Source organism: Argentina silus, assembly GCF_951799395.1.
Source record: "Argentina silus genome assembly, chromosome: 1".
Lineage (NCBI taxonomy): Eukaryota > Metazoa > Chordata > Actinopteri > Argentiniformes > Argentinidae > Argentina > Argentina silus.
Window position 1 is genome coordinate 17145595 of NC_139655.1, and position 25636 is coordinate 17171230.

The following is a 25636-nucleotide window of genomic DNA, read 5'->3' on the forward strand; positions in this document are numbered from 1 at the left end:
AGCCAGGCCCAAGCGCCTGTGTCAGGGGAAGCTGTGGGGCCCGGTGGAGCACAGCCCTAGTCCAGTCCTCCCACTTTGTTCGGTCCAGAGCCCCACACAGGAACCACAGGCTCTGGTTACACACTCACCGACCGGACCCAGGGCCCTAAGCACTACTGAAAGGGAAACTGACTCAGCGTGGCTCCTGTATCTCTCTCTCTCACACACACACACACACACACACACACACACACACACACACATTATCTCGCACACACTCACCAGCAGAAAACAGTACAGGCTTTTACTGTAGTACATATGGCAAGGCTTTTAAAACCAGTGAAAGTTAAATGGTTTGATATGGATACATAGTTTTTCCTTGTTTTCATGCAGGATTGGAAACAAACAACAAATGTTTATTTAGGCAGGTTGTTGTCTTTGAGTATCAAACACATCTTTGACTTTTTTCCCTTCTCTCATTCCAATAGTCCTGGACACACAACATATCCAAGGAAAAAGAGTTTCTCCGCAAGCTGGTGAAGGCCAATGTCATTACGGACCTGACCAATGGGATCTGAGTGTACCATCCCAGTGGTTTGCCTTTTCCCCAAAGAACTACAGAACAGAGTATGCTGGGAATTACCTGGGTGGGGGGAAAGGACCTTAGACCCGGGTGGTCTGCACACTGCCTGAGTTTTTATATCAAAGGAGATTTAGTGGACTGCTCGGTGGAGAGATGCACACACGTGCCTTCTGACCCAAAGGCTCCTGATACAGCAGGGAAGACATGGGGGATGGATCTTGCGTCTTCAGGACTGTCACGGAAGGTCCCGACAGCTCCCATGTTTACTATGAGCATCGTTTTAATGAATGGTGTGGAGCTGGACCACACGGATGGCGGGGGAAGGAAGGGGGAAGGATTTACAGACGGACAGAGACTGCAGAAACAGTTACAGCAGTGCCAAACGTACCTCCTACAGAGGGGAGGATATGCCCTGTCCTTTTACTGCCTGAATGTATTCACTTTCACAGTGTAAATATCAAAGTTTTTACCGTGCTTTTTAACAAGCTGCAGGCCCCCCCCCCCACCTCCTCTCTCGGTACTGCCTTCATCAGCGAGCCTCCCTCCGTCCAGGCATCGCCGTACAGTACATATCCTGCCCCAGACCAACACTGGGCGGAAAGGCCTTTTATCAAACTCTGACACAACCCCTTTCTCCATATCAGCAGGCCTTTTTAAAACTCTCTTCGTTTGAGATTATCATTTCGTATTTCAACATCCAGAAAGACTATGTCCCTATTCTTCATTTTATCTATTTATTTTGTTTCATTTTAGGGCCCTGCTGTTTGGTGGTTAGGGGCCTGTTTTTTCGTTTTGTTTTTGATATAATAATTGGTGCGTTAATATTTCTTTCTTCCACCCTAATGTGCTTCCTTGAGCACTCTTTGTAGTCTCATAAGTTGTGGGTGGATGTCCCTCAAACCTGGCTGCCCTAGTATTACAGTCAAAGACCAATGACCACAAACCAATATTTCTCTAGTCCGGCATCAGACCTAGTCGTCCCAATAGTCCAGTATTACAGCGAGAGGCCCACTGGACTGGTTATCCAGTTGACTGGTGTTACTGAATAAATCCTATAAAGCCACCACTTGTCCAATATTTATTGTAAGTAAGAATGAACTAGTGGTCCATGATTAATATGCTTCAGTATTACAAGATGAGGTCCCACATGTCCAGTATTTCCGTAAAAGGAGTAGTGTTACAAAATGAAACCATACTTGTCTCGTATATCAATTTGAGCCCCATTAGTTCAGTATTATACAAACCCCTACTAAGGTTACAATATGGAACCCTATTGGTCCAGAATGTCTCTGTGAAAGTCTGAGATATAAGCTCCACTGGTTTGGTATTTAATTAGAACTATTACGTATTTAAGTATTTCTCCAGCACAGAGGTGATCCAGTATTACAAAGCAAGACATCATGACACGATAATCAGCTTTATATGGAGATGGTGACTTTTATTCTGCATAACAGATTACTTTAGTTTTTGTACCTTTTTGAGACATTTTTGGTTGTTGCTTTTTTAAAGTATGGTCTGTGTTTTTACTGCTTTCATGGAGGTGCATACTTACTGTACACACCCTTTCACTTTCCCATCCTCTTTATCAGTCAGCTACACTTACACTAGGTTACATAACCAAAAGGGGCTCCTGTTCCTCTTATTTTGAGTGAGAGCGTGAGCCTAGCTACTGTAACCAGATTGCTGTTACTTTATCAAGCCACTGATCATTTGGGGCAAGGCGTCAAGGTGAGAAGGAAGGGATCATATTTTCAGAATGGAACCCTGCTTTGGGCTCTAACAGGGAAGTGGAACAACTTACCATTGCACTCAGCATGCCTCACGCAGTTAAGTGGCTCACCCTCATACCAGAGAGAGGAGTTTGACCAATCGAGGTATCAAATGGGTCCGGTGATCTGCCCTGGGTGAGGATATTCCACTCTTCTTTTCTCTGGAGGATTGGGGTCAATTCCTCTTCAGATCCAGATATCTTCAACTATTCTATGAGTTTTCATTAATGGTATTTCAATCTAGCCTGAAAGGGATTGACCTCAAACCTGTTCTTCAGCCTGGTCATTATGAAGAATGTATCACTTAGGACTAGAGACAAAGACACAATTTGAAGACCTCACCAAATCATCCAATGAGAAGTCAATATCAATCACCAGACCTCACCAATCACTGGGAGACCGTTACAGATCATATCACAAGTGTTACTGTTTCTTTTTAAAATATTATACAAAAACTTTGTCCTATCTGCAACTTGTTAATAAATACGTTTGTATGTGGAATTGAATGGTGTCTTTTGTGTCTTTGTTTGCTTTGGTAACCCAGGTTCTCTGAAGGAAATGAGGGAGACCTCTATACAACTACGCCTGGTACAGGCTGGTGATGCTTGCAGGCAGATAGCCATGCCTACCGCCTGTCCTGTATATAGGACCTAGCAAGCGCACCCATTTTATCCGACGAACCACTCTTCACAAGTTCAACTCGAGAGGGCCAACAAGGTGAGGGGGCTCCCTCATCTCTTCAGAGAACCTGGGTTACATTTGTAACCTCTTGTGCTCTTTCAGTCTACTCAGTTCAACCCCTCACAATGGGATCCTGCAAAACATCCCACCTGCCTGGTCCGAACTGGAAACCTGTAGGGATACACGGATGTACCCCATCTACATCACACAGTCTCTAACCAGCACTTAGGACGGTGTGCACCACAGAGGGCGCAGTCACATCCAGGCTGTAAAACCTTTCAAAGGTATGTGGAGAAGCCCAGCTGGCTGCGGCACATATATCTGAAACAAAAATAATTTCCACAGATCAAGTGGGCTTCAAATCATTATAGTTCAGATAATGCAGGAAGATTTTATAATATTGTACAGGCAGAAAGAAGGCATTTGGTCAAGTAGAATGGAAATATTTGATGTATACAATGAAAAGGTTTGGGTTTGGTTCTTTTTTTACAAAGTGGGTATCCTGTATATACAACTGCCCTAAAGCGGCAGTGCTAACACATGGGTTAACGGCTGCTTTGTTTACTTTGGGCAGATGGATAAGACAAGGGTGTCCGTTAAGCCCTCTCCTTTTTGTGTTGGTATTAGAGCCACTGGCCGAGGCCATAAGACGTGAAAAGGATTTTGAAGGTACCGCATGTTTCATTGTGTCACAGTTGTGAAACAGTCCAAAACTAACCAAACTAACATACAGTGGTTATGAGAGTATTCAAAATGCAAACACTGGATCTCTGTAGCTGTTGCAATGTTGGATTTACATTGTTATTTGATGGTTGTTGCTCAGTCAAATGTTGGTTGGAATTAACAGTTTATTAGAAGTTGTAATGTGATCGTAATTTTTCAATGTTGACTTAAGGTTGTCATTTGATGCTCATCATCTAACGTTGCTATTTGATTGTTCATGGGTTGAAAATGAAAGTTTTCTTAACATCAGACCATCTCAGTTGAAAATAATAATTTTTATAATGTTGCTTATTTACGTAAATACAACGTTAAAAGTCTAATATTAATGTCGTGAACTTCCTAACCACACGGATACTTTGAAAAAATAAGTTTGATCTGTTCTAGTTTTCACTTATCTGAGGAATGGTGTCATTAATATGACACATGACAGATGTTACAACCAGGATTACATTTGGCATTTTATTTAACTGTACTCACTTTTGATGTGTCCTCACCTGGAACATTTTTAATATAGCAGCTCTCGAATTGCAGACTGTGGGAGACTGGGGTTCAAATCCAGTGCAACATGTACAGTATTGATCAAACTTTAGTGTATATTGAATTTCCCTTTATCATACTTCAATGACTGTGAGGTCATGTTGTTGTTATGGTCTAGACTTTCTTACTATATACTGTATATACACTATATTATATGTGTGATTGCTTACAACTGCAACGCAGGGGGGGTAGAGGTAGTGACGGTTGAGCAGGGGGGGGGGCCAATTGAGCAGTCTAATGGCATGCGGGTAGAAGCTGTTCCAGAACATGTTGGACCGGGTCTGGATAATCCGGAATCTTTTGCCAGAAGGTAACAGAGAGAAAAGGCCGATCTTCCCGGCCTTCCTCTTGTACCTCTCAGAGTAAATGTCCTGAATGGCAGGTAGCTTGTGGCCCATGATGGACTGAGCCGTTTTCACCACCCTCTGTAGAGCCGTACGGTCCAGCTGCCGTACCAGGCGGTGATACAGCCGGTCAGGATACTCTCTGTGGTGCATCTGTAAAAGTTTGTAAGGATCTTGGGGTCCATATCAAATTTCCTCAGCTGCCTGAGGAAAAACAGGCGCCGACACGCCGTCTTGATCACATAGTGGGTGTGGTGTGACCATGTTAGGTCCTCTGTGGTGTGGACACCAAGGAACTTGAAGCTGTCGACTCTGTCCACTTCGGCCCCTCTGATACAGATGGGGGCGTGGTTCCCCCCTTCTTCCTCCTGAAGTCCACAATCAGATCCGTAGTTTTACTGATATTCAGAGAGTGGTTATTATCCTGGCACCAGTCCGCCAGGACTCTTACCTCATCCCTGTAGCCTGACTCATCGTTTTTAGTGATCAGTGGTGTCATCAGCAAACTTGATGATAGAGTTGGAGCTGTGTGTGGCTACACAGTCGTGCGTGAACAGGGAGTACAGTAGGGGGCTGAGCACACAGCTCAGTGTGCTGTGTCAAGAGTCAAAGTGGATGAGGTGATGCTGCCTACCTTCACCATCTGGGGTCTACCCGTCATTACGTCAAGGATCCAATTACATAGGGAGGTGTTGAGACTCAGGTCCCTGAGCTTAGTGTCGAGCTTGGAGGGGACAATGGTGTTGAATGCTGCATTCTCACGTAGGTGTCCTTCTTGTCTAGATGGGATAGGGCAGTATACAGGGCATAGGTGATGGCGTCATCTGTGGATCTACTGGGGTGGTATGCAAACTGAAGGGGGTTCAGAGTGGCAGATAATGATGAGTTGATGTGTGACTTAACTAGCTTCTCTAAGCACTTCATGATGATTGAGGTGAGTGCAACGGGGCGGTAGTCATTGCAGCAGGTTACCTTGGTCTTCTTAAGGACTAGAATGATAGTGGTCACCTTAAAATAGGTGCGGATTACAGACAGGGAAGAAAAGATTGAATATGTTCTTGAAGACATCTGACAGCTGGTCGGCGCATGCTCTGAGAACACGGCCCGGGATATTGTCTGGTCTGGCTGCTTTGCCGGTGTTAACACGCTTAAAAGCCTTCCTCACATCAGCCGCGTTAATTGCTAACACACTGTCCTCGCGAGCAGCGAGAGCCTTAATGGGGGCTCAGTGTCGTTGTCGTCAAACCATGCGTAGAACGTGTTAAATTCGTCGGGTAGCGAAGCATCGTTATAACAAGCTGTCAGATTTCTGTTTATAGTATACAATCGTCTGTAGTCTGTGCCACATACCTCTCACATCAGCGTCCTCTTTTTTTTTTATTCGACCTTGCCTCTGTAGTTCCTTTTTGTGATCTTGATAGCCTTGCCCAGGTCACATCTGGATTTCTTGTACTCGTCTGAATCACCAGAGTTAAATGCATTGATCCGTGCTTTTAACAGAGCATGGATCTCACCATTAGCATAGAATCCGATTGGATACTCCAGTGTGAAAGATCTGCGTAACTGGTGACGTTTGCTTCAGTCTCTGTTTGTAAACTGGTAACAACAGAATGGAGGCTTGATCAGATTTACCGATCAGATTCAATTAATGGGTTGTTTAAGTTAGTGGATAGATACACAAAGATTGCTGGGTTTAGAATAAACAGGGGAAAGTCAGAGGTAACCCCAATGAACTCTGATTTGTTCGATGGTCTGCCAAATCTTTTACCTTTATGGCAATAATCAAAATTATTAAAATGACTATGGAACCAACAATAAATTATAAATCAAGTATGTTGCCTTTAAGTCTCCCCAATACTTTTTTTTAAGCAGATGATCTTAGCTGATCTTATAATCAATTGTGTTATGGAACCTTATGGAATTCAAAACAGCCACGAATTGCCCTTGCAAAGTCAATGTTACCAAAAAAGGAGGGAGGAATGGCGCTACCAGACATTAGAACAAATTACATTTCTTATCTGACGAGACAAACTATAGATTGGTTTTACCCCCACAAGAGCTTGCCTGGTTGGATATGTAAAGTGAAATAGCAGACCATTAATTTACCAGTCGGATTAGTGGCATATGGTAATATTCCTGAATATCTGAAAGAACATCCAACAATATCTGCTTCATAGAATGTTTTGAAGTTGATTGAACAAAGGTGTAAAATATCTCTATCCATCTCTCTAAACGACAATTTGGAATAATCCATTTATACTTATTAACCATAGACCCGTCATTTTGAGAGATTGTATACAGAAAAGGATATGGACGGTATCTGAATGAACTTCAACAGAAAATTGGTTCTACCAACTATTTCAAAACCATTCAGACCCTGCAGGCAGTAAAGGGGGCAGATAGAAAGTTTACCATGAATTGGAGGTACAGTATTTGTAAAAGATGCCCACTCAAAACTCACCTTGCTACTAAAGTCTATCATTTTTTGAATGGTAAATTGAGTTCGCAACATGCATTAAAGGACACGTCGTGAATAATAGCCTACCTCAAATTTGTGGACTTATAAATGCAAAGCTGTACGAAGCAAGTCGCTGTATGATGAAGCGCCGTCCAATGAGTTTGGAGGTATTTGTAACTAGTGTAACCTTTTAATGATGTTCTAAACTATTGATTTTGGTAGGTTTAAGGTGTTGGCTATGTTTCAGTTTTTTTCTGATATTTCAGCCTTGACTTTCATTGACGTCTCTTTGGTCCTCAAATTGACAAACACCTATAGCAGACTCATGGCAAACGCAAAGCATAGAATCAATACTAGACATTGAGAGCTCTCTTATGACTGCACATATGATGTGACGTAACACACCTAACGACACCTGCCAATCCAATTATCCTTTCACTTTTGAGTAGGCTACCCTGAAACAGGGGGACTATGCATAAAAAGTGTTGTAATTTCTGAATGGTAAAACCAATATGTCCACCAAATAAAAGCTAAGAATCTCTCCTTTAAACCGCATAGTAATTGTTTGATTTAAAATCCAAACCTTTGGAATGAAGAGCCAAAAGAAAAAGAAATGCTTCACTGTTTGCTTCACACATTACTTATGCAGGGAACTGTATATATAGTACTCTGTGTATGTTTTAGGTTTGTTGTGTTGTGTTTGTTATTGTTTTTGTGTATGTTATGGTCAAGGGCATAGGAGCCAGGGGGCTCCTGTCCCCCCCCCCCCCCCCCCCCCCCCCCTCCATGTTAAAAACGTGTCGCTGATTTCATGGCACCGGACCTTTCAATTGAAACAGGAGTCGCCAGTTTTCGTGATGGCGGGACTTTTATTTTGTAGGAAGAGTCGCCGGATTTGTTGAGGGTCTTTTTATTTTGAAAAGGCCTCTGCTATTGTCAGCCAGGAACGTGAGTCACTCCTGCCATCCTCAATGCTACATTCTCACCCTCAGTACAAGCATTGGCGGTGTGTGAGTGAAAAAGCAGCAGCATCATTACTCACCTCACCGGGTAGCGAAATTGTTGTTGGCAACAATGAACAGTGAGTTTAAGTAAAAAGTGAATAAATGTAAATACGTTAGAACTAATGTGAGAAACTGTAAGCTCTCTCCTGGCTAGTAGAATATTAGCTGCAGTGTCAGGTTTTTTATCTCTAACACTTGCTACCTTAGTTAGTAGTAGTTCTGGCTGTGAAAAAACTGATAGCCAAGAATACTACTTGCACACTTAGTTTTCATCATAGGGTCAGCAAGTTAGCTGTTGCAACAGCAGCATGGATGTGTCACCAAACAAGAAGTGGGGGGGGGGAAAGAAGACATAAGGGAGTGCAGATAACCTTAAGTAAGGTTCTACGCAGCTGCCTGCACATCACTCGAGCAAACTAGCTGGTAAATGTGAGTGCTTTCAGTTTAGATGTCTGGTTAACAGTGATTATGGATCATGAAGGTGCATGTGTGAATACTTTATTTTGTGCTATCATAATCATGGCAGGAGAGTGGCAGGGATGAACAGACAACAGGCAAAGAGGCAACGAGAGGCCACAAAACAACAGGTAAGATAGTGAAAAGTGTCTCTCCAGTCCCATAGAATTCAGACTGATGATCTGTCATAATGTGAATTAATCAGAATAAGATGATCTACGTATATGTTCTCTGATGAAATTATACCAGCTTAAGTCTACAGGGTGTATTGCATGTGTTGACTTCATGCAGTACAGTGACAGCCGAGGACAGACCGACGGGGAGAGAGAGAGAGAGAGAGAGAGAGAGAGAGAGAGAGAGAGAGAGAGAGAGAGAGAGAGGCATCACACTTCTAATCAGTATAAATGGCCATGTCCCTAAGACTGATTGGACGTAACATTTATCTGTATCCTTTTCCCAAAAGTCACTAGAAATTATCATTATCATAAGCATGCCCACCCAATGTCCAAATCACCCCTACGTACTTCATTTTGGTATTTTGTGTTTTACAGTACTGTATGTAGTCTGTGTATGTACTGTGTGTATGTTATATGTGTATGTTTCTATGTTTTTGTGTGTATGTAATAAAAAAAGAACATAGAGAACAGGTCTCTATGCCCCTCCATCCCACCGTCTCACATCGCAAGTCAAAATCTGACCTATACCTTTATGTGGTCTTCATCAAACAAAGGTAAACTGGGCTCATGTTTGTAGACTACATTGTAGCTTATGCTTCTTTTATTCATGTGGATTTATAAATGAACTTTGCTTTATTTTAAAGCATTATTTAAAAGCAGCCCACATATCTGGGTTAGTTGAGAGCTGTTTGGGAGTCATGTTGAACCGGAGAATGAGAGACGTGTAGTTTGAGCAAAGTAGCTGACATTAACTGTTATACCATGTCGAGGCCTAGTGCTTATAGTTTAATTCAACCAGGCATTCTTCGACAGGGCCTCCGAGTACTTTAAGGTTCAGTTTAGGATTGAAGTAAACAGGACATGTCTATGAGAGCAGGGCATCAGAGAGTGAGCCATGGGCATGGGCTCGTACTGCATGGGGAGTTGTAGTACTTATTTGTTTAATTTGTATTCATTTAAAATATTATTTTATTTGACAGTATTATTTGAAAGCAGTCCAAGGATTTTAGGGTTAGTTTTGGATTAATGGGACAGTGAGCGGGCCATAAGACGCACACGCTACCCATGGACGTGCCACTTACTCACAACGGTCAAAAATTGTTGGATCTGATTCCTTTGATTTAAGGGGTTAATCTGGGATTAGTACAACTATTTTTGGACCTTTAAATTAATTATATAGGCCAGCCTATAATCATTGATTCTTGAGGAATATAACTTATAATACCTCATGGGCTTTGTTCAACTGTATTACCCCATCAGAACCCAAAATATAAGCTTGTTTACCTCTACTGTTTATAAACTATTTTATTGTAAACAAACACTCCTTGAAAATATGTTTAAAACTATAATTTTTATCTCATGGATGGTCAGTCCTTGCACCATTAGCTCTGCCTCTGAAATTGAGAGTGGTTACATTTCTCCAGCCCCATGCCTCAGCTGTTTACCAAAAAAGCTTTGTTGTTGTTTGAATCCCAGATTGCCCCTTGAAAGTTATTCAACCTTTAAGGCTATAGCCATTTTAACATTGACATTGTCACAAAGTGGGAAAGCATATACTGGGAAGAAACAACCCTCCAAAGTCAAGAATAGCCTATAGAAAAGGTTACAAAAGGTTGGAGTTGAGGTAGGCAACACAGGACATTTTGGATGTGCAGTTGTTACAATATGCCTGTGGGCATGGATGGTCAAACATCATTGGATCTGATTGCTTTAACTCAGTGTTGTCAGGCTACTGTAACTTAGATTTGATATAGAACGGCCATTTTTACAAGTGAGAAAGCAGACAGCGGCAACACCTCCAAAGATGTCATGTCATTCTAAGTATAGCCTACAGAAAAAGTGTTTTCTAATATGGTTAGCAATAGACTGAATGGATTTAGAAAATCCAAATTGTATATCTAAACAGAGGAAATTGTAAATCTTAACAGATGAAATTCTAAAGTTGCTCAATCCCAGCTCACGGGCCAGCCCGGTTCATTTGAGCCAATCGGCCCAGAACTGCGGAAGATTACCTCTTACATTCCCCTTGCTCTTATACAGACTGTATAATAGATTATATAATAGATGGTATAAACATTTCTAGGACTGACAGATTTCTCACGTTGTACTATGGGCGGTCTGTTGCATGCAGGCAACCCTCAGTGCAGAATATGGCCTGCATAGGGTTACAAAGCCCTGGGGTTTTTTCCTGTTGTGCAGCCCCTACACTATAGATGTATACATTTTTCTCTTTGAAAGATTATACTCCACAGGAAACATACTGTTAAGATGGAGGATGGATCTAAGCATGGAAGGGGATTTTCTCTGCTTCTCCTACCTGCAGAGGGAGGAAATAGTTTTTCAGTCCCTATCCTTTTGGCATCCTCTCAAGTGTGCTCTCTCTCTTTTGTTCTGAGGGAGAGACTCCCTCTCTCCCTCATTCTCTTGCTCTGCTTTCATTTCACCTACCAACCCCTTATGAGGATCTAGTTTCATTGTAGTGGCCCTGAGGAACCTATCCAAACCTGGATATATACACACACTGCAACAATGAAACAGCAAGAAACACACATTGCATTGCCATGAAACACTGATACACGCACACACTGATACACGTAGTCCTGAAACAGAGGGGAGGTTGAGAGCACTGTACAGCTGCTGGTGCTGTAAGTGTATAGTGAGAGTGTGCAGCAGAAGCCCCTTTAAAGGACCAGTGGAGGGGTCCATCCTGCCATTAAAAGGGTGCCAGTAACACCGGCTCCGTTACACGCTGGCGACAACCCTGCTCTCACCTCACTGACTCAACAGACTTCTCAATCTCCTCTGTGACCCCAATGCTCGCCTCTCGGCTGCGGCTGGTGAATATGTGCCGTTGGGGAGCTCCTTAGGCAGCTGGCTGTGGTAGCCTGTTTGTCCAGCAGACAGGAGTGTCAGTGCGCCTGCACCCCTTCAGCCGACTCTCCTTTTATTCCCTGCGACAGGTTTTGTACTCCGCCTCCTCTCGTGGGTTTGGAATGGGAAGGCCTTGACCCCAGAGCCGAAACCTAAACTCCTCGTAAAAGTCAGAGAGCTGCATGGAAAGAACGCACACACACAGGAGAACAACATCCGCCTTTCACTCTGTTTACTTTAGAGAGGGTCAACTGAGACGATGGAGAACACCCTATTTGTCCTCTCCTCTCTTGCCCTGTCCTTTTTTCCCCCTGCTTCTCCCTTTACCTATCCCTCTCTTCTATGGCTGTGGTGACACAATGTTACCGCTTTTTAGTGTGCAGTGGATGGATCCTGTGACTAAAGAGCTTCAGAAAATGTTGAGTATTTAGTGGAACCCTTCGTAAAAAGGGGTTGGTTATTTGAGTCATCTCCCCTCCCTCTGTGATTAGAATGGTCACAACAGGAATTCCTCAGAAGCAGACAAAGAAACATTTGGAAATATTGCAGCCTCTATGAAAACACTGCAACATTCACTAATTACCATTACGTGGTGGAAGCACTACCCAGGCATATGTCTTAAAAACAAGTTAATGGGTGTTTGGGAAAAACAAAAATAAAGTGTGACAGGGTTGGTCCTGTAACTTTGCCAGCCCACCCACTGTCTCCAATAAAACGCTGATGACCATTCTGGGATTACACTCTTGTTATCAAAGTCAGGTGTAAGTTGTAGTTTATGACTTGTTTACATAAACACTGACATAACGAGAACTGTGAGAACAAGCTTGAGATGCCTTTTATGGATTGACAATTGGCCAGAATTTATTTTATATATTTCAAACCATGAATAATGTAATGAATGGACCAGAATTTAAATAGCATTGACCTTCTGGTGATGGGGCTGGCTATATTGTACCTTGTCATACAGCCTATAGGCCAGAAAGCGGTTTCCACTCTTAAAGACAAAGGAGAAAACAAACTTGGAGGCTGGACAGGACCCAAGGAAGAAAGGCACTTTGGGATTGAGGAGAGGTGGGGGCAGAGATGGGACCTGTGCATGAGATGAAACTGGAGAACCCAGATGGGGACCGAATGCTCTTAAAAACTGTCCCCCCACATCTAGAGGGTGCACCCTCTCCTCTCCTACCCTCCTCCCACCTGATCCCCCATCGGGGACAGTCCCCGATCCTGTCTCGATCCAAAGACCCAGACCTCGGTCCAAAGACCCAGACCTATCAGGTAACTATGGAAACCACACAGAATACCCCCCACTTTGCAGAATAGGGACTTGGAACTTGTGGCAATGCATTTTGACATTCATTTTGAAAACCATCTTTTCCCTTTTAACTTTTTGTTGAGCTTGCCAGCCAACCAACTTCTGGGGTTAATTTCTTTACACATTCTGACTCAATATAGAAGCCAAATTTGGGTACATTGTGTTCAAAGAGGGTCACAAAGGCAAATAACCGCTGTGTAAGGTGGAGCACTTTTAACAGGACAGTGCTGAGCCTGGCTGGACTTTTATGTGCTTACAATAATGTTTTATCAAGCTGTTTTTCTCATGGTCTTTTAAGCTGGTCTCTTGGATGAGTATCTGCAACATAAAAAACAATATATTTTCAATGATTTGACTTATAGACCGCCGGCCTCACAATTTCACAATTTATTGCCCAAAAAATGTAATGTTTAGAAACATGTATATGCACTTTTATGTTTACTCAGCTGTGAGTAAGCACCCATTTCATTTCATGGGAGATGTGACTGGCTCATCTGGCTGGTGAACAATCTATGGTAGTTTTCATGTACATTTCCAAACTAAATAAATGCACACATTCAACCCCACAACTCCTTTGCAAGTCATATTACTAAGAAAATCACTGGAGAAAAACTTGAAAATTGTTGACAGATTTATTGTTTCAGTTACGAGTAGTCATGGTGGTTTGCGGGTGAAACTCCTGACGACGTTGATAGTTAACTCGTCCCTGCTCTCCCCAAGTCCTCAGATTTACCCTGGGTGGTAGAAACATAACGCACCAGAAAAAACACTGGTGCTTGGGCCCAAAAACACTGCATTGGGACTCTAGTGGAAAAGCACCATCAACGTAGTGTTTCAGAAACTGTGTTTTACTGTGTTAAAGCCACAATGACATACAAATTAATTACTCTGTCAAAGGGATGGCTTGGCACTCTATCACACAGAGAGGGAACTGCTCTTTGCACAATCATGTCATTAACCCATGTATTTCAAAGCACATTGTTTTTAGTGGCAATGCCTGCTTATGTCACAGCTGTGTACAAACATGTTGGCAGCTAATGGTTGCTCACAGTACCTGTTGCCAGAGGCTTGTTCCCAGATGCTTTTATGCTCCTTTTAAGAAATGGTCATGTTGTTTCGTCCCTATGCTGATTGAGTGTGATCCAACTAAATGTCGCAACATATTGGGTAATCATAACCCAGGTCTTTTTGGGGTACATCTCTGCCAAGGCCCAGTTTATGGGTCCTTTTCTCTCCAATGTGTCTTTGAACCTGACATGAGGTACTATGCACATTCCTGCGTGTCATGCTCAGCTGTGTTTATTGTTACCGGGGTCTATTAATAGGGCCCGCGGGGATCCTCCCTGCATTTGTCTCTGCTGTGCCGTGTGGTGGAGAGCGGGGTGAACGAGGCGCTGTTTGCCCAGGCTTTGTGCTCCTCGGGCCCCAGTGTTTGTCCTGGAGGGAGTGCCCCAGCTGGAGAGCTTGTTGGTGGGTGGAGGAAGCTGGGAGGAGGGGAAGGGGGGTGGAGGCCATGGAGAGGAGGTGCACCCAAGCCTGGGTCTGAAGTATGTCAGAAAGGCCCTTCTCCAGGTTGAGGATTCCCCTCCTACCTCCATCCCTCCCACAGCGAATACTTGACACTAGATTTGGTTACACAGTCTGTTATAGGTGACTATGCAAACATAGACGATGTTGGAAAACATAAACAAACGTGTGATGTTTGTGAGTGTGTATGTCATTTGTTCGTTTGCTGAGGAATGCAATAAAGTCCCATTTTTTTATGGGACTGAGAGCAGAAAGGTGTGGGATATATAGGCTACTAATTAGACAAAAATGTTTAGGTTCTTTTATAAGACAACGCACAGACACTTCTTTTGGTCGAACCACAAAACCCTTTACAATATGACAATTCCAGTGAGCCCTCCCCACAAGAAGACTTTGCGGAGGGGCAAGACAAATCACGGCACTCTCGCATCAGTGCGCTCTGGTTTCACACTCAAGTATTTGACAGGCAGTGCGGCGTGATACGCATAGCCTCCAGTCCTAGAGTATTGTATAGTATTGTTGACATTGGAGCAGCAAACGTTGTGAAAACTGGATATATCTGTCCCATGTATTTAGGATACTAACCGAACAATATTCCAGAAGATACAATCATAATTTGGAGATTATTTGATAGTTGCACTGTCACCGCGTAATGGCAGTACTCATGGAGTTGAAATGCATACATTTTGGAGAAGTGGATTTTGACAGGCGATGGTCATATCAATAGGCTTTGAACCTGAGCTTCGTGTAAAAAACAGGACAGGTAAAGAGAAGAACATTGTATTGAGCTTCTTCGAGTTCCAAGTTCTGGGCGGAGGACAGTTTGTCTCAATGAGAGCCTTTGCACACAACGCTACATTACTGGGGACATAGCCGAGTACCTTTTTTTGTTGAAGTTGCGGACTGCTGAGCATATCTTGGAAAGTTTTAGAATTTAGTTTTAGAATTTTGGAGTAACCTCGTCCTGGAATAAAGGTTGAGTGCGTTCCTGTCGCATTGTTTACTCATTCATCAAATACATGTTTGAAGGCAAGACTGAACAAGTATTAGAAGGTAAGGGAGAATTGTACGTCTGCTACACGTTGTATTGCCTAATTTGAGAGATGGGCCATAATATGTTTGACATGAAAACCGTTTTTTTATGATTCGGACTTAAACCGAAGCCCAAAGATGTCCTCAACATTAAGAATTAACGGAACGACATTTAACTACAGCAAAAGTGAAATCTTAAATTTTCTTCATGTTCTATGTTGTTTGGAAATGTGCGTAGCCTACTTGTGTACAGTTTAGGATTGGGTTTTGAGAATGGTATTTACACATTTTGTTCCTATGCAGGGTGAGACCTTTACCCCAAAAAAATAGGATTTGGAGAAGAGAAAGGCTTATCGGCATAGAGGGGGGCGCTTTTCGCGCTCTCCTGAAACGAAAGACTTTAAAGGATTTTTTGTCCACTTAAATCTTAAATCAAGACATAGCCTACCTGTAAGAGTTGGAAGCTAGGGAATAATGTGTCTTTAAACGACATCATTGTGTGGATTTTCACCGCCAAGACATGTTCTGCAGCCGACGAGAAGCAAACGGGGGGAAAGGGTCAGACAGTACCTGCCCGCGTTCGGACTGGACAAATACGCATTGGAGAAATGGTAACGTAGGCCTACTGATAGATAATTTACACTGTTATGAGTTTGTACGATTAATAAATACACAATAGAAAAGCACAAATCGACTTCCAAATTGTGTTTTTTTAAACGTGATACTAGGTGTGGACTATAGACTACTCGATTTCTGTTCACTTGCGCGTAATGGTACATGGTTGCTATGAAGGCACTGTCCTTGCCTCTCATTAGTCATATTGCTCTATGACAACAATTAAATGTCTGTTTGATGTCAATGGCTTTCAATTCACTTCAGCTGCGTTTGTAGTGCTTAATTCTCTTCGCTCACACCTGCCACCTGTTATGGCATGACATGTTTGAGTCAGAACGACCCGGCCTGTGTTAGCCTATGCGTGCGTTGCAGGTCGTGGGTGTATTTCTGTTTTTAATGTTTATGTTGTACAATATTGCGCTTTTTTGGGGGGGAATGCACTTCTGTAAACATTTCCTTTATTTGATAAGACATGCTTGACTATACATTTATTTATTATCAATATAGCTTTGTCATCTTGTTTAAAATGAATAACTCTGAAAAGCGTTTTCTCTGTCATTGTAGATTGCTAACAAAGTAGGTTATAGTTGACCTCAGTATTTGCACTAGTTTGCTTATATGAGGTGCTCATGTCTAACTAAGAGGAAACGGTGGCATTCAGGAAGTCTTAGTGTGTGACCCTCACCCCTGTAGGGGTGGGATGCAATCTGAATATCAAAGTGTTGCTCATACACATGTGCTCAGTGTGTCCCCACTTAGAGCCTGCATAGTGCCTCACACAAACAGCCATATCCATTTCCCCTGATTTCATTGACCTCCCAGGGGTTGGGGAGGTGTTTTTGGCTTTAGCTGGTCTCTTTCAGATAGTCTTTTCCTCTTCTGCCTACTTAGCTTCACCTGTGCTGCACTCAGCTACTTGTCCATGTCTGACCAGCTAATGCTTCTCAGTCTGACATGTATTCCTTTTGATGATGAGAGAGAACAACAGTGAAATGCTCTATTACTTTTGAATGCCTCCTTAGCTGCACTCAGTAACACTTGAGTTCTCAGAACTAGGATACTGTGGGATGCATTAGACCTATACTGGCTTTTCCCAGGACTACGTGCTATGCGTTTTTATCTTCATAAATGCTGTTGTTTACATTTGTCTTCTTAATTTCAGTGTCTGTACACATCCCATGAGCACAGTGAAGGGGACTGCAGGGCTGAAGGGGTTTCACACTCAATGTGGCTGACCACTTACCCTGGCAGACGCTGTGAGCTGCTGTGGTATACTAAATACAATACTATTCACTATTGTGGATCTATTACCTTTACCCTCAAAGAAAACGTAAATTCTCTGATCACACTCTCAGGTAAGCGCTGTGTTGTGAGCTCAATGTGTGTATGGTTGAAACAGGGGTAGGGTGCTATGTGAGAGTTGTGGTACCTGAGGTATCTCACATTCCCCCATGAGCCTGTCACTAGTTCCACTTCCTCAAGCCAGAGGTTACAAGGTCAGCAGCCCTGTTAAGGGTCAGATCAACTGGACACCCCTTTTACAGCAACCATCCACTGTGTAGCCTGGTTTGTTTGAATATGCATGCAGTGGTAATGAGTGTACTATTTAGAAGTGTATCTCTCCAATCTCGCCAACATTTCAGATGCAAGAATCGCCTTGTTACCTTGCTATTACCTTGCTATACAATAATCAAGCTCTATTATTGAAGTTGATACTCTCTCCCCCTTGTGGCAACAAAATATTAGATAATTTGGAAAGAAATGTAAACTACACCTTGAACAAGTCATGAATTTATATCGGTTCCAAAAATCCAGACAAACTGATTCCTACAGTATGTGGAATAGAGTAAGTTGTCTGAGTCTTCACAGTGAACCTAGGCTTTGGAAGCATAACTGACATTACTGGGTAATGTCCCTCTGATTATGCTGCATGGAGAATCAGTGATGAGTGAGATTGATTATGCATTGGAGTGCCACAGGGCATCTTCAATCTGGAATTGTTTAAGGAACACAGTGAGCCACAATAAGTCTTCTTGGGTAAACTCAAGGAGGCATGATTTGACAAAAGAGGAATTTCAATTGGTAAATGCACTCAAGTAAAAATGGTCATCATAGCGTCCCAGTTTTTTGTCTTGCTGTACAGTATGTCTTGCTGTATCACAGTAGAGACAGTCAGTATACCAGTATTACAACAATATCATTTAATGTAATATTAGTTAATGTCTGTTCCTGATTTGTGGTTGAGCAGTTTGGCTCTTCAGACAACTCAAATTTGGAACAAAGCAACGGTTAATACAGTTCAAAACACTGATGAAACATGGAGCTAACTCCTGTCTTTATCGCAAGATCTCACTTTTTGAAACTTTGAATACAGAAGAATGTTAACTAGCAGTGTAGTACTCTAGTGTTTTGTAGCTGTAAGCACTTTTTTAATACAATAAGCTGTATTCTTCTGAAATTAGCGGGTCAAATCCATTCATCATGGTGTCGTCGGCTGCTTTGAACTATCGGGCCAGGTCATTACAAGAGCCCGTCTGGGGCTCAAGCGGGCGACACGGAAACGCTTTGGAGGGTGCTTGTTCATCCAGACGCACTAATGGCCAGCTTTCCCTGGACCCACAGTGAACTTAATTTGAAGAAATTAGACATGAGATGTGAGGGCAAAGGTTGTGTGTGTGTGTGTGTGTGTGTGTGTGTGTGTTTGTGTGTGTGTGTGAGTGATCTTTTTAAATGATATCCATCTTTTTCTCTCCCTTTCTCTTGTCTGTTTTTGGACTCCAGTGGGTTGTTGTACTCACAAAACCTGTCATCTGAAATATTATCCTCCTACTGCTGCCACAATTCTGCTTTATGTGTTCCCATTTAAGGTGAGGTTTATCCAAGTGTTCCTTTACTGCGACTCCCTCTTAAAATGCATTTAATCAGCTTGGAATGTTAGTTATTGCAGGGACACAGGAATGCCCTACCATGGAACAAAGGAAAAAAACTGTTGATTAATTTTGTGTCTCAGTTGAATATATACTTACAGTGGATGGGCCACAATCTACTTTGTTAATATGTTTTCTCATAATGGTGCCAAGTTCATATTGTTTGAACTTTCTAACCTTGCAGAGGGCTTTGCACATGTTACTTTTGATGCTGAAACCCCCACAGTAGTTTAACTGTGGCCTTTTATCAGGATAGATCCCAGGAAAGGACTCAGCCGCCCTAAGTACCAGTCAGAGGGGTGTGGCCTATAGTCCAATGAATGTTAAGAATGGAATAGAATAGAACTTTGATATCTGTCTTGCAAAAGGAAACTTGGCTTTTTGGTGTCCTGCTGCCCACCACTACCACATCCAAAAGCTTACTGATTGGCAATGCTCCCTGGAAGAAGGTCTGTTCCCACTCTCTTTAGCACCTGGCGTGCAATGACTAGGAGTGTGAAGGCGATAATCCACCCCTTATACTTCAAACACTTCCTTCCTCCTCAAAACACCATTACCTGGCTTTCTCTGGACTTCTCCTCATAGTGTTAAACACAAGACACAACCTCAGGGCCAGAGTCAATCCCTTTTCATTTATTTTATTTTCACCAGGCAACCACTTTGTTTGGTTCTATCCGGCACCCCTGATTGCACCCAGGTTATGATTCACTAGACTGCACTGGGCTGATTTAGGATCAGCAATTACTCTGATTCTAAAGCCTCATAAGCCAGACCAGAGTGTTCTATTAGGAAGAGTGGCGCCAATAAAGAGGTACATTTTCTATTGGCCAACGCCAAATAGTTCCTTTACATTGAACCAACAGAGCATGTTACCAGGTAATTGATTGTTAGTCATTGGGTAAATCAGGAAGTTTAACCAGGAAGCTATATGGAACTATTTGAAGCTCATTGGTGCCACTCTTCTAATATACCACTCTGGGCCAGATTATGAAAAACCCTGAATTCCTTTTCATAGTTCCAATGGTCTTCCTTTATATAACTGTTCATCTTGAAAAAACACTTGGAAACTACAAATCTGATACCATGATAGCCTCTCTCCGACCTGTAATGGCTACCTTGTTATGTGTTTTCCCTTATACAGCCCATAATTGCCTGCCAAGAAACTCATCAACAGGAGAAAAACTGTGAGGTCATCCAGATATTGTATACTGTAGCATCTTCCGGATGGAGGAAGGGGTGTCCACACCTTTGATTACCGGTTTGGTATAGGTCATCTGAGCTGCAACATCCTTGCTATCTGTTTCTCATTTGGCAACCCTCTCTGGTTTTCCACTAGGGTGACAGGCCTCCTTAAGAGTGGAAACTGGCACTAACAAGCAATTACATCCTGCCTGGAAGGGATTAGGGGATTATGGACTGTATTCAGATCTCTCACTCTGCAGTCAAAGTGCAGTCTAGTCTAGCTACAGTTATAAGGGCACATCTGGTGGGTGCAATCAGTGTCGTCAGGGAGGGGGAATCAGGGAATCAAACTCGCCACCTAGACACGTAATGTTATAGTACGTAAATGTGGGGCTTGTGGGGCTTGCCACTTGCTCAGTGCAAATACAAAGTAACAAGCAAAAAGTAGCATGTTGCAAGACAAATTGTGTGTTCTGGCTGGATATGGACTCAGAACTGAGTATACCATGTATATCATCATATGTGTTACAGTAGAATTTATACCCCCCTAGATAAATGTGGGTCTGGTAGTGATCAGGCTAGAACCCAGCAGTGGCTAGGACTCTGCATCTCCTCTTTCTCCCCAGGTGTCTTTTATTGCGGGTGGTGATTTAGTGATGTGCGCTCCCCCCCCCCCCTGCGGCCCGGCACCATTGGTGACAGGTAGAGCTGGCGGACAGAACACCTCTAATGGGAGTCCATTATGAGAGAGGGCTCTGGAGAGATGTGTTGTTAAAGAGAGGCAGAACAACGCCTGGGTCCTCAAAGCCATGCTCTGTAAGAGCCTTTATGCGTGAACCGTATAGCTACCCTACTAGTTACCCTAGTGATCATCATCTGAAACACACATATGATCTTATTATTAATCCTTACTTTAGGGTGAGTCACCATCTGACCCAAGCAGAGCAAATGACAACAACACTTAGATTAAATGAATAGGTCATTATTCATAATATTATTCAATATTGTTGTTTACCATCAGGAGAGCTGACTAATAACATAAATAAAGGGTGTGATGCAAAACAGTTTTTTCTGTTTCGGTCTAACCTTACCCAGAGCAAATTGCAATTCAGTGTTTATGTAATTAGTGGATGTATATTATAAGGGGAGTGTACTATACCAACAACACAAATGTAAGATGACAAGTAATTGACTCTTTGTTGCGGATGACCATGTTGCTGACCAAATGAAAGCCTTTAATCAGGATGTTACACACATGTACATACACACTGACAGACACACACTCACGCACGCACACACACACACACACACACACACACACACACACACACACACACACACACACACACACACACACACACACACACACACACACACACCATCGGCACAGGCTCAGGAGCTCTGGAGGTCCTCAGGACCCGTGCACCCCACCTCTACCCCCCTACCCCCTCGAGGGGCTGGAGGCGTTGGGTTGTAAACAGCTCCAGAGCAGTGGGGTGAAAAGAACCGACAGACAGGCCCACATGGACACACAGCAGTAAGACTTAAGGAGGCTAAATGCTCCCAGATGTGGCATCAAGGAGTCAGAACAACTCCTCTCCAGGGACTGAGAGGGGATCTGTTTAAAAAGCTTTTTTCGCCCTCTGCTCAAAGTGCTGGTTTTAAATCAGGTGAGGCGAGAGCATTCACCTCTGGATTTGGCTTACAGTCTCTCTCTTCATCTCTCTCTCTCTTTCTCTCCACACACAACAATATCATTCACCTTTCATTGTGTAAACAACATGCTTATTTTCTCCTTGGCCCTGAGTTGACTTACTGTCTCATTAACCTTGACAGAATCAAAGATCTTCTGCAGTGTGTTGGAAATCCAAATACAGAGCTTATCGTAACCTTTGAACTGTAACCTTGTCAGTCCTCCATCTCTCTGTAGAGATAGCATCACAATGATTGTTTCTGACTTTAAAGCCAAAGGTTTTATTATGAAATGTCTATGAGCAAAGTTTACATACCATGTTCTAATATATATGGATGATAGATGACTTGTTTTTCCACTGAATTCACTGTACTTTGATTTTTCAGTACTTTTAGGTCAGCAGAATTTATTTTCACTATAGAGTACCATTTTTTGTTGAAGTTTGACTTTAGTTTAGGTAGTTTGACCTTGATGATTCCAGTTCAGATCCACTTGAGTATAGGGTTTATAGTCAATATCTAGTCAATGAGGTTCCTGAGGTATTAGTATATGTAGCACCAGAGGTTATTCCTGGTCAAAAAGCAGGCCCTGGTCATAAACTGTATGTAGAGCTGAGAGAAAGGCCATATTAATTAGTATTAGATAATAGCCCCCAGTTGTTCAGTGACTGTTTTGCAGGATGCTAAGTCCTCCATGCATAAGTGGTATCTACTGGACTCTGTTTTGATTATAAATGTTCAGCCGATAATACTGGACTTTGTTGATGAAAGCACAGCAAACACATATTGGTTTCACAACAGCAAAATAGAATAGCTTTACTCAAGCACCATCTCAGATATTCTCAACTCTCTGTCAGATTCATGTTCAAGGGGAACTTACAGAAACGTAATGACCCTGGGGTGAACGTGTGGTGATACACAGTGAATCCAGTCACATTGCACATATACTGTATAAACATCTGTGTCCATAACAGCCCTTATCACCACCTCGGCATCTCTGTGGTTTCTCTAAGACCTCCATGAAGCGTTACTGCTATTCACGATCCCTCCCTGTGCCCCCTCTACAGAAACAACCCTACCTCATAAAGAATGCCTTTGACAGGTATATCTCACTGAAGCTGCCTTTGTTGCTGGACTGGGCCTGCTGTACGGCTGTATGGATCGACAAGCTGACACTAGCCACACTAGCTGGCAGCAAACACTGGCCTTTTACTGCAGTAACAATAAACATGTCCTCCATTGGCATAGAGGACATGATTAATGTGACATGTTGGGTTGTTTAGAGGGGCAAAAATGTTTTGTACAGTACACTTGAATGTATAGATACATTATCGCCCGCATGTTGTGTGTTTAGTTTATGTTATCTTTTCAGAGTGTCTTGTTGAGGTTGAACAATTGACAGAGCAAGCCCTTGTTCTCCTGTCTCTCCAGGTGGGCCAAGATGGCAGACAAGGAGGAGGGACAGACAGGGGGTGTCCGCCATGTCATCAGCAGGCCCTTACCACCTGAGGAACTGGAAGGTGAGCGACTTATATTTTTTGTGTGTTTAATCAGTAGCAACAGCAACATCAGCATATCATCATCGTCATCCTCACCATCTTTATTATCATCATTATTACCATCTTCATCAATACCATTATAACTATCTCTATTCTCATCACTATCTATGAGATCCATTGTCATCATCCTTACTATCTCCAACACCACTACTATCAATGTCATTATCCTCACCCTCATCATCCTCCCTTCTCTTCTTTCTTTTGTGTTGCTGTTGTAATTTTCATGATTTGGCTTTTTTTTTGGGGGGGGGGGGCTTTTTACTCTTTTCTTTGACAGTCTGTCAACCTATGTTCAAGTACAGTATGTCATCAACATTCCTCTCCTGTAGGTGCTGCTGTGGGTTGTGGTGTCTCTGCTGCCCCTGGTGGATGGAGCCCGTATGGGGTACAGTACAGGGGCAAACTTGGGTCATGCTGTGGGACTAGTGGGAGGGATGGAAGAGAGGCAGCTACCAGATACTCTACCAGAGGTGGATGAGGAGGAGCAAGATGAGGAGAGTGACCCTTACTCCCCCTGGCATGGCCTCTATGGTGAGAGTGGCCCCCTTATGCGCATTTCACAACATTTAAAAAAAAAAAGAATAGTTAAATGAATAGCAAAGAGGTGGAGAATAGCATTCAAAACAATTTTTGTGTCAAGATAAGTTCTTGCCATTAATTTCTCTCTCTCTCTCTCTCTCTGTCTCTCAGACCCCTATGTGATTGACGATGCAGACAACCACCCGGGGGGGCGTTGGGTGGGACGCTCCCCCCGTTCCTCCAACCCCTCCAATGCCCAACCCAAAGGCTCACCCAAGAAAAAAAAGAAGAGGAAGAAGAAAGAGAAAGAACGTGAGAAAGGAAAGAGTAAAGGCAAGGGCAGACAGAAGAGCAGCAGGGACTGTCGAGTGGAGAAGAGGGAGATGCGGGTTCGGGACCTGGGCCTGGGTTTCGACTCGGATGAGATTGTTCTCTTCAAGTTCTGTGTGGGCTCCTGCCAGTCCTCCAGGACCAACTACGACCTGGCCCTACGAGCGTTGTTGGAGAACGGTTCCCTGCCCCGCCGCACCTCCAGGCGGGTCAGCAACAACCCCTGCTGCCGGCCGGACCGCTACGAGCCTGTATCCTTCATGGACGCCCACACTACCTGGAGGACCATCCAGTCGCTCTCTGCTGCCAGCTGCATGTGTATGGGCTGAGATGAGTGAGAGAGCAAGGGAGAGGAAGATGGGAGGGTGGCTGTCACTCACCCGGCTGAGAATATATCCTGGCTAAGAGAGAGAAAGCTGTGTCTTGGGAGGCCTTGGAATGTTCAAAGGGGAGAAACATGCAGGGTCCAGTACAGAGAAGGATGGAGATTCTGTAAAGAATATCTGCAGTGGGGGACAGAGGCCACAGCAACTTCCTGCTGTCCATTTCCTGTTAAGAAATTACTATGAGTAGCTTACACCATTTCCATAAATGTGTTGAACTACTATTCTCTACTACAATATTGATACCACACACATATAGGATTTTAATACGTTATTACTCGCAAAAAGCTCAAAGGTAAAATAGACCTCAATGCTGGGATTTTTTCTTCTGGGAAACTGAATTGCAACGCAACAAATACAAGATTGATCTGGGGCTCTTGTGTGAATAGTGCCTCCACAGTGCCTTTCCAAAGAGAACAATGTCTTGTTCATCAAACCAAATTTGTATAAAGGAAGAGTGTGTATTATAACCACATTATAATACATGTTACAAAAAAAAACTTTCCAAATATCAACATACAGTTTGTCACTTCGCTCAAAACAGGGATCTACAATAACTACATGTTTGTTGAATTTGTTCAGTAGAACTCCACCCAATGGATGCCATGCATCCCCCTGCATTATTGTAGACAACATATTTATTTCAGATAAATTATTTATTTATTATTGTTTCATATAAGAGTTGTTTTCATAGACTATAGATATCTATTTATTGTCATGATCATACATATCTGGTGAGTTTGTGTGTTATTGGTAACTTTGCCTTTAGATTGTCTTTTGTTTGGATGCATCCAAACGATCAAAGCAAATGCAGAGGACCTCAACACAAGTCTCATTTCAAAGAGAGGAAGGAAATAGTCATGCTGTGGGAAACTTTCAGTATTGCAGAACAATTACAGTCAACAAAATTATTATTATTATTATTATTGAAAGTGTTCTTTTATTTTTGTACAATGGCATTATTCTCTGTTGGA

General features: G+C 42.9%; 2 protein-coding genes across 4 annotated transcripts in view; both read left to right on the top strand.

The window, feature by feature from the left end:
- LOC310811135 (CMP-N-acetylneuraminate-beta-1,4-galactoside alpha-2,3-sialyltransferase-like) overlaps nt 1-2824 on the top strand; it is a 46011-nt gene extending 43187 nt beyond the window's left edge. For all 3 annotated transcript variants that reach the window (XM_083679205.1, XM_083679206.1, XM_083679207.1), the window contains one exon: nt 468-2824. In XM_083679205.1, the coding sequence (XP_083535331.1) occupies nt 468-557 (90 nt within the window). In that variant the 3' untranslated portion in view covers nt 558-2824. The remainder of the gene's footprint in view (nt 1-467) is intronic.
- LOC310808213 (uncharacterized protein) lies at nt 774-25612 on the top strand (the record flags this gene model as incomplete). Its single annotated transcript, XM_083674990.1, has 5 exons — nt 774-995; nt 3242-3296; nt 23303-23391; nt 23760-23961; nt 24121-25612. 5 exons carry the CDS (start codon nt 774-776, stop codon nt 24606-24608), a joined length of 1056 nt encoding a protein of 351 aa, XP_083531116.1. The 3' UTR covers nt 24609-25612.
- Between the last annotated feature and the right edge of the window lie 24 nt (nt 25613-25636).